Source organism: Sebastes umbrosus, chromosome 3 (genome assembly GCF_015220745.1).
Source record: "Sebastes umbrosus isolate fSebUmb1 chromosome 3, fSebUmb1.pri, whole genome shotgun sequence".
Classification (NCBI taxonomy): Eukaryota; Metazoa; Chordata; class Actinopteri; order Perciformes; family Sebastidae; genus Sebastes; species Sebastes umbrosus.
Genome location: NC_051271.1, coordinates 12662566 through 12678334, shown reverse-complemented (window position 1 = coordinate 12678334; position 15769 = coordinate 12662566). Strand labels below are relative to the sequence as shown.

Genomic DNA, 15769 nt, shown 5'->3' with positions numbered 1-15769 from the left:
AAATAAATATAAAAACAATTCAAAGCAGTAAGCACCCACAGCATACAGCCAGCTGTCCTTACCGCATTTGTCGGTTTAAACTTTGTTATTTTTAGCCTGAATTATGTGTTTAACTTCGTATTTGGGTAATATTATATTACGATCTGTGCACCAAGCTTCGATTGGTCAGTAGGCGGTGCTTTTATACGAGTTGATCTCATACCCAGGGTTAACCATGAAGTTACCTCGCTAACTCCAAATCCTGCTCCGTAGTACAGGCCTCTGCTCTACTAACTAATGTTCATACTGACATTGGTTTGGGAAAAGCTTTATTGATATATATAATGACAAAACATACAGAAGTGAAAGAAGTAATATGACAACATATAAAAAAGGTGACCCAATTGTAAGGGCTCCAAGTCTGAAAGTACAGTCACACTTACTGATGTCAATTTTACTACAAAAGAGTAAGTCAATAGCTCCGCATATTAGACTGAAGTACTTGAACACAAGTTAAAAGATACATTTTTTTGCGTTCACTGTTCATAACCTGACCTCTACGACACATTGGCTTCCTGGTTGATGAGAGGGTTGAGATCAAGCTTTGTCTTCTCCAGAGCTGCAGTCTTTGCCCTCCGTGATGGACGCACCAAAGATACTGCCTCTGGAACATTTTCTCCATCGCTGTGGCCAAAACAAAAAAGGAGCAGATAAATATGAATCATGTATGCATCGTATAGGTATACATATTTCTAAAGGGAATTCGTCATGTGCCGACTCACCTCTCCTCTGACGACTCTGCCCTCCTGCTCGGCCTTCTGCCTTTGGCTGTGCAGACTCTCCTCTGACCTGTGCAAACAAACGCTCAGGTTACCTCACAGTGCTGAGTCAACTCCTTGACTCAGGTAGACGAGAAGAGCTCTAAAAATATAGTGAACAACTGCGGTTTAAGATGAGCATGCAGAAAGTGTATTACCTCTTTTGGCTCTCTTGGCAGATTTAGATGGATCGTCTGTTGCAGCCTCTGTGGAAGAGATGAAGAGAAAATTCATATTTGTGCAGTTCCTCTCTGTGCTAGCTGTATTCTTGTCTTGACAGACACCGAATGGGATGTAGCTGCATTTTTAATCCACTTAGCAACAGTCTGGTAATAAGACATAATCCTTTTACAGGGAAGATTTGTCACAAATGTGTGTGGTGTAAATCTAGTTAGACACAGGCACCAAGGAGGCAACAGTTGTTACGGATGCTCAGCAGGATGTCAGGTTGTCATTTATACAGACTGTCGCTGTGTTTGCATATGTACCATCTGCGTTGACGTCCAACGGTTGCAGTGCGCTGGCGCTGAGGAGCTCAGCCTGCTCTTTTGAGTCCACCAGCTGATAAATAATTTTCTCCAGAGCACGGAGACAGACACGATCCTTCACCACCTGAAGAAAAGAAGGATGGAAAGAGGAGAAATGACACATCGGGCCTTTCAAAGGCAGATATATGGATGCATGAAACAGTACGAGGGGCTGTGTGTGTTCTTAGCGACCTGATTCTAGAGATAGCAATGTATGTCGTTCTGTTGGTTGAGATATTCACAGCAATGTTTCGATGGATTGCCTTGACATTTTGTACAGACATGAGACAGGTAATCTGTTTAATGCTCTGAATATCGTATAAAGCACCTTTAAACATCAGCATGTTAGTGTTTAGCTTAAAGCATTTCTGTGCCCAAGTACAGCCTCACAGAGCTGCCAGTATGACTGTAGACTCTTATTCTGAAGTGTTTGTATGTTACCTGTACAAGCTGCTGCAGCAGCGCCTGCAGGTCTTTCCTGACGGTCTCATCTCTGGTGAGCTCCAGGTTGCTTAGAGTCTTGGCATAGAGACGCACCTCGGGGGCCGTGGGGTCCTTCAACATCTCCCCACACATACGCACCGCCATGTAATCATGGACAGACACCGCCTCCTAAACACATACGCACTCAGTAAATTCAATTTGTTTTTGCCTCATTGAGCTGTTACCAAATTAAGCCTTTTAGATAGAATTTAGTATAGAGTAATAGTTTACTCAAACAATTGTGAATTAAAGCTCTGCATGCTCTAACGTGAACTGAAGCATTCAAGAGAACAATTTGCAGACTTCATCAGTGTTGAAGAAATTAATGTGCATTTGTGGGAGGAAAAGCAATATGATGAATAGCTCAGAGGGCCAATAAAAAACATGAACACTAATAATGAACAATCCAGATTGATCCCAGAGGGATTCCAGTAGTTCCGGGGATGTTTCTTACCTCTGTGTTAGTTGAGGGCTTAATAAGTGCACTTGGACGGGTCAGCTCGACAAGTAGCTCAACCACATTGTTAATATCCACCTCAGCTAGTGGAGAGGTGGCTGGTGCATTCATCAGAGTCCGAACGGTCGGCAGGAAGCCCTCCTCCAGGACCTCCTGGTGCGCCCTAATACACACAATTTATGACATATTATACTATGACTTTTTTTATTTTTTTAAATGGGACTTTTTTGACATACTGACACACTCCATATTAGTTTATATTGCATAAATAATAACTAATAACTCATGGTTTTCTTGTGTATGTGTGCGTGTCTGACCTGCTCTCGCGGGCGTAGAGCTGGAAGAAGACGCCGAGGCAGTGCCGTAGTCGGGTGTCGTCCTCAGTGACAGGATTGTACCACAGCAACACCAGACGGGAGAGCATCTTGGCGCTGGAGATGCGGCCGGTGTACATTAGTTTGGCCAGGCCTTCCGCTGTCTCTGTGCGCAGGTCAGACACCTGGAAATGTTTGAACACACACACAGATAATTCAATAAAACTGACTTTGGCTACTTTACATCCAGGAAAACTCGATACTTCTGTTTATTAGCCTCACCTCACTGTCCAGGAACTCAGAGAGCATCACAAGTATACTCTGTGCGGTGTCCTCCGGTGCGTCTCCTTTCTCCTCAGCCGCTGGTGCGTCCTCCTCCTGACTGTCTGGTGATTGGGGGAGCGGAGCTGTCTGAGTGGCAGCTGTTTCAGAGAGCAGCTGGAAGCCGAAGAGCAGCAGCAGGTCGATGATGGCCCGCAGAGCACTGATACGAATCTTTACCTCATCCAGCTGGGCAATCTGAAAACACACACACATACACACACATACATTATTCTACAATGTCTGTACTGGCAGTACTTGATTCATGTCTGTGTTTTTGGGTCAGTGAACCAAAATTATAAAAATATGATTTTCCATTTAGTAGTATCTAGTCATGAAAGTTTTTCAGATTTTTTTTTTTTCCTTTTCTAATTTTGGTCAACTGACTGTTTAACATGAAGCTTGTTTATAAATATGTTTTAATCTGAGGTGGATAAAATACACATTACATACACATTAAAATACACAACATTACCTGCAGCAGCAGGACCATGTGGGTTTTGGCCAGATCCTTGCTGTGCAGAGTGCACGTTCCCAGACACACCACGGCCATGTTACGGACAGCAGGGTGAGCATTTGCTATACTGGGCAGGACCTGACACATGGAGAACATAGTGACACAATCAATCCACTTTTACTGACTCTACTTCCCTCCATATACCTCCTCAAATGTTTGCTAATATGACATGATAAAAACAAACAATAAGCAAATAATCACAGATGAAGAAGAGTTAAAGAGGTAAGCACCATCAGAGAATTGAGAACCACTGATTTAATGCATCATATTTCAACTTTCAGGTTGTGTGGTACTGGAAATGTATGCTCTCCAATCAGAGGAGGGAATGTAGACTTGTAAATAAAAGAGATGTGTAACAGATTACACACTGCGTTCACTGGCACTAAAGGGACTATTGACAAAAGTCCTTGGCAGGCCATATATGCTGTAACAGGTAACTTGGAGCTTGTGATCTGTACGTCTACAGTCACACTGAAGGGAAAAATATGACGATGTGTGCAGAGTGTGGGTTTATACCAGTGAGGACATTAAGGCGCTTATGGTTGGACCGATCCGTGTCTTGATGCTCATCTGCTTCAGCAGTTCCGCACACATTGTTAAACACCTCAGAAGAGTCTCCGGGTCATTCTGACAAAACAGAAAACCACACGGTGTTAAGAGCAACATTAAATGACATGTAAAGACACAGAGGCGGTGCTTCCTGTGTGGTCATGTACCTTCTCAGCACGGACCTCCTTGTCGATCGGCTGGCTGCTCTCTGCGACTTCCTGGATGATCTGGTTCCGGCGGTTCTCGAGCTCTGTGATGGAGTCCTTCAGCTCCGCAGCGCGGCTGAAGTCCTGGGCGGTGATACTGTCCTCCAGGCTTTGTTTAGCCTCCAAGATACGCACCTTCACCTCTGCTAGCTGGAGGGGGCATAAACAGGAGAGGGGAGAGTCATTCCTCCGCTGAAATACACTCCAGAGGACTCTTGACGGTTGAGACGAGCAACTGAACCTCCATTTACAGGAAAAACAACAACACCTGGGGCTCTGAGCCAGGTAACAGCCCTCTAGAGCCTACTTTGCCTTTACTGACAGAGAGAGCAGGTGCTCAGAAGTGATGGAAGTTATTCACTTGGGCAAGGATTAACATCCTCTGCAGCTGTTTGGCCTCCAAGATATTACATACTTTGAGTGTTGAAAGACGGAGAGGGGAGATGTATTGAAAATGTTGTGAGCAATCCCTCTGTGCCTATCAGGGTTCCTACTGTAGCTAACCACCGACTTCCACTGAGGTTAAATAAGGAAAAAAATGTCATGATGAAAACTGATATTAAAAAGGGAAAACTAGAAAAGCAATTACAAAGAAATGGCTTAAACCAGACAGCCCATCTATAGAAGACTGGTATGGTATGATTTATGACATTTTTATAATGGAAAGAATCACATTCTCCATGAGGCCTCAGGAAATAATATGAAGGAATTTGGGAGAAGTTTAAAAAGTATATTTCCTTTTTGTCTTATTTCCTACAATTAAATTTGTGTATTTATTTATTTATTTTTCTTTATCTCGAATGAAAAACACTACATGTCACATGTTTGTGTTCTATTTTTAAAATTGTAAAAAGCTGAAAAGCTGGATCATTCTGTAAAAGTAAAGCAAAGATGACTGTGTGAACAGTCTGCTGTAATGTGATCCCAAATAAAGGGAAACATTTAAAAAAGAAAGGATTAACCAGGCTAAAACCAGATTGGCACTTGCACTTTGCTCTGCGTCCAAATACAAACCAGTTGCCAGCTGGAGGTACAGAGGGATAGACAAATAGAAACAGACAGAGAGGGAAAAGACAAGACTTCAAAATAAAAAAGATAAGAAGATAGTTTGTTAGTTATCTCAATTTTAGATTATGTAACCTTTCATATATTTAGTTAATTGGGTCATTCATAATAAAGGAAACCTGAATATCCATTTGTAGCAAATTAATCTTTCTGTAGCTTTGTAATAATTATAACTTTTCTACCATATACAAACTAGCAATGTGCCAATATGTGGTGTTTTCAGCCATCCTAAAAGCTGTAGAGTATTTGGAAGGGATTACTGAATCTAATTGTTTCTGTGTGCTTTCAGTTGGCAGAGCGTCGCCCACCTGGACCTGCTGCCGACGGCTCACGTTCTGATCCACCGGCTGACTGGCCTCCATGATGGGCTCCCTCACGTCGGAGATGATTTCTGCCACCTGTGTAACACAAAGCCAGCTCGTTCAGGCATCAATCTCAGTGGTGATGATAACAACACTGAATGGGAAAGCTGTTTAATCTTGTGACATCTCAGACAAAAGGCCTTTAGGGCAGTTTAATTCATGTATCCATTAGGACAATAATCCCACCCCCGTCAAAGTGTGTCCATCTGGAAACATTAATGAATAAATCCAGCTTTTACATTTTAATTTCTGCCTAATTGGTCTGTCAACTGAATCTATGAAGGGTTTTGATAAATGCACACATCCCTTGTGTTGTGTGTGGAAGAGAAACACAATGTGGATTAAATTAACACTGAATTCACAGCAGTGAAAATGTTCACATTTAATCTTACAGTCTGAATGCGTCTGTGGTCATCAGGGATGAGGGTGAGGAGTTTCTCGGTGAGAAGGGAGACGAGGGAGGAGGGAGTCTGTGGAAGAGCCAACATCTCCTGCAGGACGGCCGACACGCGTTTCCTACAAAAACATGATGCAACACAACAAGTCTGACTAGAAACACCTCAACAAGCTGATGATGATACCTGGCAAACTGGACAAAATTAAGGAGTTTGACAAGCACAATAAAATAGAGCTGGAGCCGTTTCAAATTACTGACACTATAGATCTCATACCAAACTAAAGAGAATAGCTGCAACAATCAACAACATCTAACCAGATTAGATTTAACTAACCAATCAGCTCACAGTCTAAGAAGTCCATTACTTTAACTAGACAAGATTTGAAGCGTTGTCGATTAATTGATTAGTCGATCAACAGAAAATGAATCAACAACTATTTTGATAATGAATTAATACTTTCAGTCATTGTTCAAGAAAAAACTAACTATTCTGCCTGATTGGTCTGTCAACTGAATCTATGAAGGGTTTTGGTATACAGTATGCACACATCCCTTGTGTTGTGTGTGGAAGAGACGCACAATATGAATAATTGCTGCTTTTCCTTGTCATGCATGATCATTCTTGGACTTTTTAAAAGGTATTTTTTATTATTTTACGTGCAAAATGTTATTTAAAATAATTGGCAGACTGGCTGATAACTGAAATAATCATTAGTTGCGTGCCTCCCTACACTGGTCATACATAACTAAGGACATAAGGACATGTAGCATTACATTTATTCTTTCTTATGAAGTCAGAAATGTGATAATTTATCTTGTTCAGCCCTGAAACACAATGACTGAATCTTCTGATTTTTCAGAGGTTTCTAGTCATTTCTTCTAAGACTCTTCTCCCAACGTTCCTCCTCCCAAAATTACGTCTAAACAAACATCTACCAGTCCTTTCCTCAAAACCTCTAACCATCCCATCCATGCCTTTCTTAAGTCTGACCTCCTGCTCTTTGTTTATCATTTTACCAACACCACTCTGTTCCTCGTCTCACCTGCCGCCCTCCTCATTGGTGTCCAGACATCCGATGAGATGGATGAGCTGCTGGGAGATGAACTCCTTGGTCATGACGAGCTCAAGCTGGTTAAAGTCGGCCCTCTGTTCCTCTGACAGCAAAGGCACCGCCTTCAGATATCTGCAACAGGCAGAGTCACGATAGATTACAACAGCTGTCAGAGCACGGTCAGATTAGATAATGCTGTCCTCAGGCACCAGGATCACAGTGCTACATCTCAGAATAAATAGCACAATCATATTAAATATAATACTGTAGGTAGCTAAACACAGCACGAGCACTACCTACAAGCCAAAGCTACACACCAGCTACACACACACACTATCTACCATCAGTGATTCATACAAACCTGCAACTGGTCACTGATTTAAAACATATTATTAAATATATTTTATGATCAGGTAAATGTTAAGCGTGCCACTTAGTTAGAGCAAATTTAATTAAGGAGCATTTCACACTACAGCATCACCAGCATTAGGCAGGTGGTAAAACAGCGTCTACATCGATGCATAGAAAGGATGATATTCGAGTCCTGGGATTTAAAAGCAGATATGAGTGTGGAAGGCATTATGTGATTTATGCTAAAAGTCATATTTGGAAGTCAATATAAAATTATAAGCAACAAACTTTGAGTTATGCCTGGGCAATTTGACGATATATATCGTCAAAACAATGTAAAAATGTTTATTGTATATATTTTTGTACATTGTTTCTATAGTAATATAAGCTAGTCCTATCTATATTTATTTTTTCTGTATAATTTCACTTAAAATTGTTAATTTTGCACTTAAGTTCTTCAAATGAGAAAATACTCAATACTTTTTAAAGTATTTAATTCACACAAGAGTATGCAAAAATAGGCTTTACCATGTGGACTATTTATTGATTTAACAGGAAACATGCTTTATCGTTATATATATTGTTATCAAAATTTGAAAGGACCTAAATTGATTAAATTGATCACAGCTGTTTTTGATCATGTAAATTAAAAAAAAGACTCACAAGAGCACTGAGCATCAACAGAAATTGTCGTCCTTGTTTTTCTGGGATTGTCTGTTTTTATATAAATGCCACACTATAAACAAACTAGCCAGGTTAAGCTGAACATAAGCAATGAGTTAGCCACACAGTTACATACAGAAAGAGCTCCTCTGAGAACACTGGACCTGCATTCAGATACCTGAGTAACAAGATGAGCATTATGGAGACTGTTATGTGTTCAGCTCTGAGCATCACAAAGTAAATACATGAACTACTTAGACAAAGGTTAAGTTCACAGTCTTTCAAGTCCGTCTTAAAACAACAGTCAGGTGACCATATGAACAACAGTTTTTGCAATCTGTAATCATACCTCCTGTTAAAAAAAGATCCCTTCTTAATGCCCTTTCAATATAAATGATGGGGGACAAAATCCACAGTCCTCACTCTGTACAAAAATATATTCTAGGCTTTATCTGATGTTAATATGAAGCTTTGGCAGACTGAGTTAGACAAATCAAAGTAAATATATTCCAAAGTTGCAGCCTTTTTAGTAGAGAATTCCCTCTTTGAGTTTCCCTATATTGTGTTTCTATTCTGAGCTGCAGTGAAGGAACAGTAACAACTACTTGATTTGTCTAACGCAGTCTGCTGAAGAAACATATTAACTTTGGATTAAGTTTTGAATGTTTTTTTGCATAAAAGAAGGATTGGATTTTTGTTCCACATTTCCTACATTGAAAGCATTAGAAAAGGATGTTTTAATGTCCTGTATGAACAAGACGAATGATTAAAAAAACCTTTGTTTCAGTATTCATATGGACACCTGATTATTGTTTGAAGACAGACTTTTTGTGAAACAATCCTTTATCGATTTATCGTTTGGTCGATAAAATGTCAGAAAATAGTGAAAAATGTCCATACATTTTTTAAAGTTCAAGGTGATGTCTTTAAATTTTTCTTTTCAGTCCAAAACGCAAAGATATTCAGTTTACTATGATATAAAACGAAAGATAAATGCAATAATTGATTATCAAAATAGATGGTGATTATTCATCAATTAGTTGACTAGCCGTTGCAGCTCTAAACTACAAGGATAAATCACTTTGCAGAGCCTGTTGCTACTGATCTGCAGTAGGGCTAAAATATGCATCTGACAGCAAGAAAACTACAAAAAGTAATACAGTGAAGGGTCTCTTCTCTCACCCAGAGAGGTATTCGGCATAAGTGGCAGCGTCTGGTAACACGTTCTCCAGCATTTCATCACCATCGTCTCCTTTAGCCTTGAAGAACTCACACAGAGCTCTCCAGTAAAGCACGTTCTCACAGGACAGAGAGTCAGCTGGGATCAGCTTCCTGTTGAAAACACACATAATCGACAACTTCAGACATTTTCATTAATTATGTGATACCACGCGAGAGCCGGAGAGCCAGAGTTAGAAGTCTACCTGTTGTCGAATTGCGTATCGTTCTGCAGCAGTTCTTCAGTAGGTGTGCCTTTAAAGATGGCTTTGAGTGTGTCCAGAGCTGTTTGGGAACAGTTCTCTACATCCAACCTGTGGAGCAGGTCTATGACGTTACCGTCCAGCCGAAGCAACCAGGCCGGCAGTACGCGAGAACAGACCACCTCCCTCACCGCTTCTACAACACACACAGACAATCAGACACGTTAAATGGACACGATGGAATTTAGAGCTGAAACAAGCAGTTGATCGACACAAAATGTTTTAACAGAATTTTTTTGCTTGTTGAAAGTGTGAAAATGTAAACAGGCACAGAAATCATTATTACCTGAGGTGTCATGGAGGCCCTGCTGCAGTAGATTAACTCTCTGTGCGATGGTCATAGCTTTAATGTGAACTTTGTCAGCCAGAACCTTCAAAATAGAAAACAGAAGATAGAAAGTTCAAACCTCAATTCAAAACGTTTAACAAGAACGAGTATTCAATTATGTCAAGACAACAACTTTATTATGTTGTTATCGGTTGATGTACTGTGCATTAATACCGGATCATTTGACTGTATTTGTGGATACCTGGTAGGCGAGCTTGCGGACGTTCTCTTTGATGTCCCGGGTGCGTTTGAGTACTTTGGGGAGGGTGCGAGGGGACATCGCAATGCAGGAAAGAACAGCACGTCGCACCTCAGCATTAGAATCATTTTCCAGAATCAACATGTAAGCTGAACAGTGAAAGAAATAGACTATTAGACAGAGGGCCAATGACAAAGAGAAAGAAATAGAAACATACATATCAAATCAGACAAAACAAAGGCTACTTCAATGAGTGGTGATTAAAGTATATACTAAGAATACAAGGCCATGAAGTGAGCTGGAACACCCACTCACACTGGTAAACAATTTTAATGTCTCAAAGAAATGTCCTGGAGGCAGCATATCTCACAGTTAAACAATGATAATATTTTCTGCATTTGCTCGAGTGTATTCTGTCAAATCAAGAATAAAGCAGGCAGGGATAGAAAAACAACATCGTACCGTTGATGGTTGGACAGTCAGGATCCTTTGGCTGTTGTAGACGCGTCATGGCCAACGCAGCCTGAATCCTCACATTGGGGAACTTGTCAGTGACACGGACCAGCATGGCCTGGTGGATGTGATCAAAGAGGTCGTCGTCTATCTGGGCATTCTCCGCCATACTGCCCAGCAACTTGTTGATCAGCTGGCACACGCGGAAACGCACCGCATGGCTACTGGCTTTGTGAGACTGAGAAGAAAGGAAGACAGAAAATGCAGCAGAACAAACAGTTTGGGACAGAGAAGTGGAAAAAGAGGAGCGAGACATAGGATTGGGGAGAAACAAGAGTGGACATGAATCAAAGGAAAGTGTAGAAGTGAGAAACAAATGGAGTCCAACAGGAAGGGAGAGGAGACAAATGGGACAGGACAAAATCAGATTAAGAGGCAGTCGACACATCGGTCACTTCAGGGCTTGTCTGAACAGTAAATGCTCAAAGTCAGAGAGGCTTTCGTTATCAATGTAGGGAAAAGTATTGAAGTTAACAGTTTCTATAAGTAATAAACATTGATCCATCACAAAGTTGATCTGTTGTAATTATTTAGCACACATAATGTGCATACATTGTTGTAATAATGATCATACCTCCAACAGGAAGTTGAAGAGGAAACTCAAAAATGGATGATCATCGTCAGCATCTTCTTCTTCCTCCTCCTCATCCTCCTGCTGCTTCTCCTCCTCCTCTGTTTTAGGTGGAGGCTGGAAACTCGTGGCAAACCTCGCAACAAACTCCATGACATTTTCAACTGTAGGTTCACGCTTGTAGACAATCATGGCGTACTTCAGGTAGTGGACAAACTCCTCGTGGAAAAGTGTCTTGTCCTCGAGCTGGAGAAGGAAATGGAGAATGTCATCAATGACAAGGGATGCAAACCAGGAGAAACAATAGTTTAGGTTTTAAAAAAAAGGTGGTGGAAATGGGCAATGTCTGAAACCAAGTCATGAGTTTTGGTAATATTCATTCACAACAGAATAGATAACCATCCAGAGCTCTCTGTTAGCATACTGTCCCCAGGGTCAAAACAAAACACAGAGAAGCAGCTTTCAGTTTCTATACACCACATATTTGGAACAAACTTAAAGTCTGCTCCAACATAAATACTTTTAAATTATGGATTAAAACTTTTCTGTTTGCCACTTCCTTTTACCACCTAGACTATGTAATGACCTGTCTGAGGAGATCAGGGCTGCAAACTCTGTCGCAACTTTTAAAAACTCACTTACTTATGTCAATGTGATATTTCAGTTTTTCTCTTTTAATAAATTTGCAAAATTTCTAAAATTCTGTTTTCGCTTTGTCATTGTGGTGTATTGATGAGGGGAAAAAAATATTTTATTGATTTTAGCATAAGGCTGCAACATCACAAAATATGAAAAAAAGTGAAGTGGTCTGAATACTTTCTGAAGGCACTGTATATATAAATGGATTTTATTTTATTGTTTTTAAATTTTTTTTTTTTTTTACTTGTGTATATTATTTTTACTTATTTATCTATTTTTTGTATATAATATGTTTTTTCCTGTTTCTATACTGGCTTATTTTATATTAATATTAGGTTTGTTAAGTTTCTTTGTACCGAGAATGTTATAATTGGGGACGTTTCCTCAAACATTGGGACTTTTCCAATGTTTTTTGGGATCCCGGACGTTTGTGAATGTTTATTCTGTTGTTTCAAAATGAACAAAAAAAACACTAAATATAATATTGAAAAAAAATAATACATCCAACTTTTTTTCCACATTAGGATTTAAACCAATGAGTAAGCGTGGTGTGTCTAAATAATAACAATAAACCATGTAGAGAGAGTACATATAATAGCTTCACATATCACCAGACAGCTCTCACCTTGTTGTAGCGGCTGTTCAGACTCGCCACCAGCTTCGCCTTGTTGTTGTGGCCCTTCTGAGCGCGTTGAAACGCCTCTTTAATGTCTAGTTCACTGTCTGCAGTCATCTTTCCTTCACAGAAAAACACATTAAGAGACAGAATCAGTAACTCTCCTCACAGTGACTAACAGAGAGACGCATTAACTGAATGTTAACGGCAGCAGCTTGTTATCCTCTAGTGCAGAGGTCTCTAAGCAACCTGCTCTCTGCAGCTCCTCTCCAGTGGCTCCCTGTGGGGCTTTAACATGGAAATGAACAACTGTTTTGTTTACATTCTCATTTTTATTTATCATTGTTGTTGGTTTATGGTACGATGGAGTATCAGGGCCACATTAAGGGGAAAAAATAAAGTTTATGAGAAAAAAAGTTGTAATATTATGAGAATAAAGTCAATATTATAAAGTAGTAATTTTACATGTTATTTCCTTTTTTTCTCGTAAAGTTATAACTTTATTCTCGTAATATTACGACTTTTATTCTCGTAATATTATGACTGTAATCCTTTAATATTATGACTTTATTCTCTTAATATTATGACTTTATTCTCATAAAGTTATGATTTTATTCTCTTAATATTATGACTTTATTCTCGTAATATTACGACTTTTATTCTCGTAATATTATGACTGTAATCTTTTAATATTATGACTTTATTCTCATAAAGTTATGATTTTATTCTCATAAAGTTATGATTTTATTCTCTTAAAGTTATGATTTTATTCTCTTAATATTATGACTTTATTCTCGTAATATTATGACTGTAATCTTTTAATATTATGACTTTATTCTCATAAAGTTATGATTTTATTCTCATAAAGTTATGATTTTATTCTCATAAAGTTATGATTTTATTCTCTTAATATTATGACTTTATTCTCGTAATATTATGACTTTATTCTCATAAAGTTATGATTTTATTCTCTTAAAGTTATGATTTTATTCTCATAAAGTTATGATTTTATTCTCTTAAAGTTATGATTTTATTCTCTTAATATTATGACTTTATTCTCGTAATATTACGACTTTTATTCTCGTAATATTATGACTGTAATCTTTTAATATTATGACTTTATTCTCATAAAGTTATGATTTTATTCTCTTAAAGTTATGATTTTATTCTCTTAATATTATGACTTTATTCTCTTAATATTATGACTTTATTCTGGTAATATTATGACTTTATTCTGTAGATCTCAGATGTTTTTTCCCTCAATGTGGCCCTAATACTCTGTAGTACATTGTCTCTTTGGCCCTCACTGCATTAGACTTATATGCTATATAGCTAGACTATAAACTGTGTTACCTTCATCACAATGATCACATGTTTAGCGGCTCCAGACAGATTGTCCTAAATGTGTCTCTTGATAGTAAAGGTTTCTGACTGCTGACTAGTTGCTGCTCTAGTGTCTCGTTAGCTAACACCTCGATCACACTCCCACTGAAAGAAGGGCAGAAAAACAACGTTTATCTATCTACTTCGTACGATATAAAGCTCCCTAGAGACTCTTTATGTCATCATTTATCAGAATATTCAAGCAGACGTTATATTATAGAGGATAATTTAACTTATGAGTTTTTTAAACGTACCTTTTCTTTCGTTTTCTTTCTCGCAACACTGCCGCCTGTTTTCAAATTCAACTGTTAGTGTGTTCTCGCGAGAACTGACACGTGATTATTACGTGTGACGTATGATACTGTGTTAACTGTGCCCTGTATTTAGCCTGGCAGGCGTAGCTCTGCTGCACAGGTCAGGCAGAGCTGAAATATATAATTAAATTGATTGATCAGTTAGTCGACAATTAAATGGCAACTATTTTTTTTTGTTGTGATCAAATTTTTTTTTTTTTTTAAATTATTTGAACTGAAGAGATGTAGACATACAATCAGCAATACAGCATTGAATTCAGGTAATCAAAAGGTAATCAAACCAAACATGTATAAAGGACTGGTCAGTAAGATTAACAAAAATATGACAGACCACAAAAAAACACAAATATTAAGACATCTACACACCTCATGCTAAAGACGACACACACATACACATGCACACACACACACACACACGTGTGTGTGTATGTGTGTGTGTGTGTCGTCTTTAGCATGGGGTGTGTAGATGTGTGATATATATATGTGTGTGTGTGTGTATTTATAAAACATGCGTACTGACATAATACATACTAACATATTGCACATATATACATCGAATGTCCGTGTCGCGGGGTTCTATGTCAAAACTCCGTGCAACATGAAAAACACTGGCGTAGTCGGAACACGTTGTATTAATCCCTTTTTATTATGCCGGCCTCCCAAAGTGCAATCATTGCTTACTATTTACAAAAAGTGAAAAATAGAAAATAAGCTATGTACAAAACATCAAATAGTACTGAAAATCGAGTTCCTCAATAACTCCATGATTTCTTTCAGAATAGGCAAAAACAATCCAAAAATACAATCTATATGTTACCTTCCTGAGTGTGACCTTCTCTGTCAACACTTCAAGATCAGACTCAGCTCAGCTGGCCAAGATGACCCCCTTTTAAACCAATAGCCCCTCCTCTGGGCGTATTCCTTACACAGAAAAATAACAATTAACATTATTTTTCATCATAGAAGATATTTATAGTCCCTTTAACCTAGGCATATTTTACATTTAAATGATATACCTCTGTCTAAACATTCCCCCCCAACCAAAACAAGTTAATTTGCAACATAATCACAATTCCAAATAATAAACATATTTAAACTGATCACATGATCTCAAAAACGCGCGAGGGCACCCTTTATAACGGGGGGATTTGTTACGGCCCTGTTTGCGCGTCAATCCCATGAATGGGACATGACAGGATGGACACGCAGCGTTTCAGCAGCTGGTGAGTGAGAATAATGTTTGTGTAAATATATGCGTATAGGAAACAGCAGAACAATCAAGTGTGCACCTTTGGTCGCACTACTGATAAACAGTTTAGGGGAGAGGGAGATGTCGCGATGTGTTTTAACTACGGAGTGAATCAGGAAGGGAGCGGAGAAATGTTTGGCGTGTGTGTGTGTGTGTGTGTGTGTGTGTGTGTGTGTGTGTGTGTGTGTGTGTGTGTGTGTGTGTGTGTGTGTGTGTGTGTGTGTGTGTGTGTGTGTGTGTGTGTGTGTGTGTGTGTGTGTGTGTGTGTGTGTGTGTGTGTGTGTGTGTGTGTGTGTGTGTGTGTGTGTGTGTGTGTGTGTGTGTGTGGCCTGAGGTGATGTGTGTGCGCTGCCCACAGTCAGTGACGGCTACTCCGTCACAGTCCGAATAACAGCTTCTCAAATGTGAAGATTTG

At 39.1% G+C, this 15769-nt stretch overlaps 1 protein-coding gene across 1 annotated transcript; it reads right to left on the bottom strand.

Moving 5' to 3' along the window:
- Positions 1 to 291: 291 nt before the first annotated feature.
- ncapg (non-SMC condensin I complex, subunit G) lies at positions 292 to 14179 on the bottom strand. Its single transcript, XM_037765572.1, has 22 exons — positions 14046 to 14179; positions 12418 to 12530; positions 11157 to 11399; positions 10532 to 10760; positions 10073 to 10218; positions 9829 to 9913; positions 9486 to 9678; positions 9244 to 9393; positions 7039 to 7179; positions 5991 to 6114; positions 5545 to 5634; positions 4133 to 4321; positions 3933 to 4043; positions 3375 to 3494; positions 2861 to 3097; positions 2582 to 2763; positions 2262 to 2427; positions 1766 to 1936; positions 1286 to 1409; positions 956 to 1003; positions 762 to 828; positions 292 to 663 (listed from the first exon to the last, which is right to left on the bottom strand). Exons 2-22 carry the CDS (start codon positions 12523 to 12525, stop codon positions 537 to 539), a joined length of 3051 nt encoding a protein of 1016 aa, XP_037621500.1. The 5' UTR covers positions 12526 to 12530; positions 14046 to 14179; the 3' UTR covers positions 292 to 536.
- Positions 14180 to 15769: the final 1590 nt, after the last annotated feature.

Excerpts from the sequence above, each read along its gene's own strand:
- ncapg (XM_037765572.1), bottom strand. The coding sequence starts at position 12,525 with ATGACTGCAGACAGTGAACTAGACATTAAAGAGGCGTTTCAACGCGCT. Across the intron at positions 9,679-9,828 it reads GGGCCTCCATGACACCTCAG|AAGCGGTGAGGGAGGTGGTC; the intron begins GTAATAATGATT and ends TGTGTGTTGTAG. Across the intron at positions 1,410-1,765 it reads TGCTGCAGCAGCTTGTACAG|GTGGTGAAGGATCGTGTCTG; the intron begins GTAACATACAAA and ends TCTTTTCTTCAG.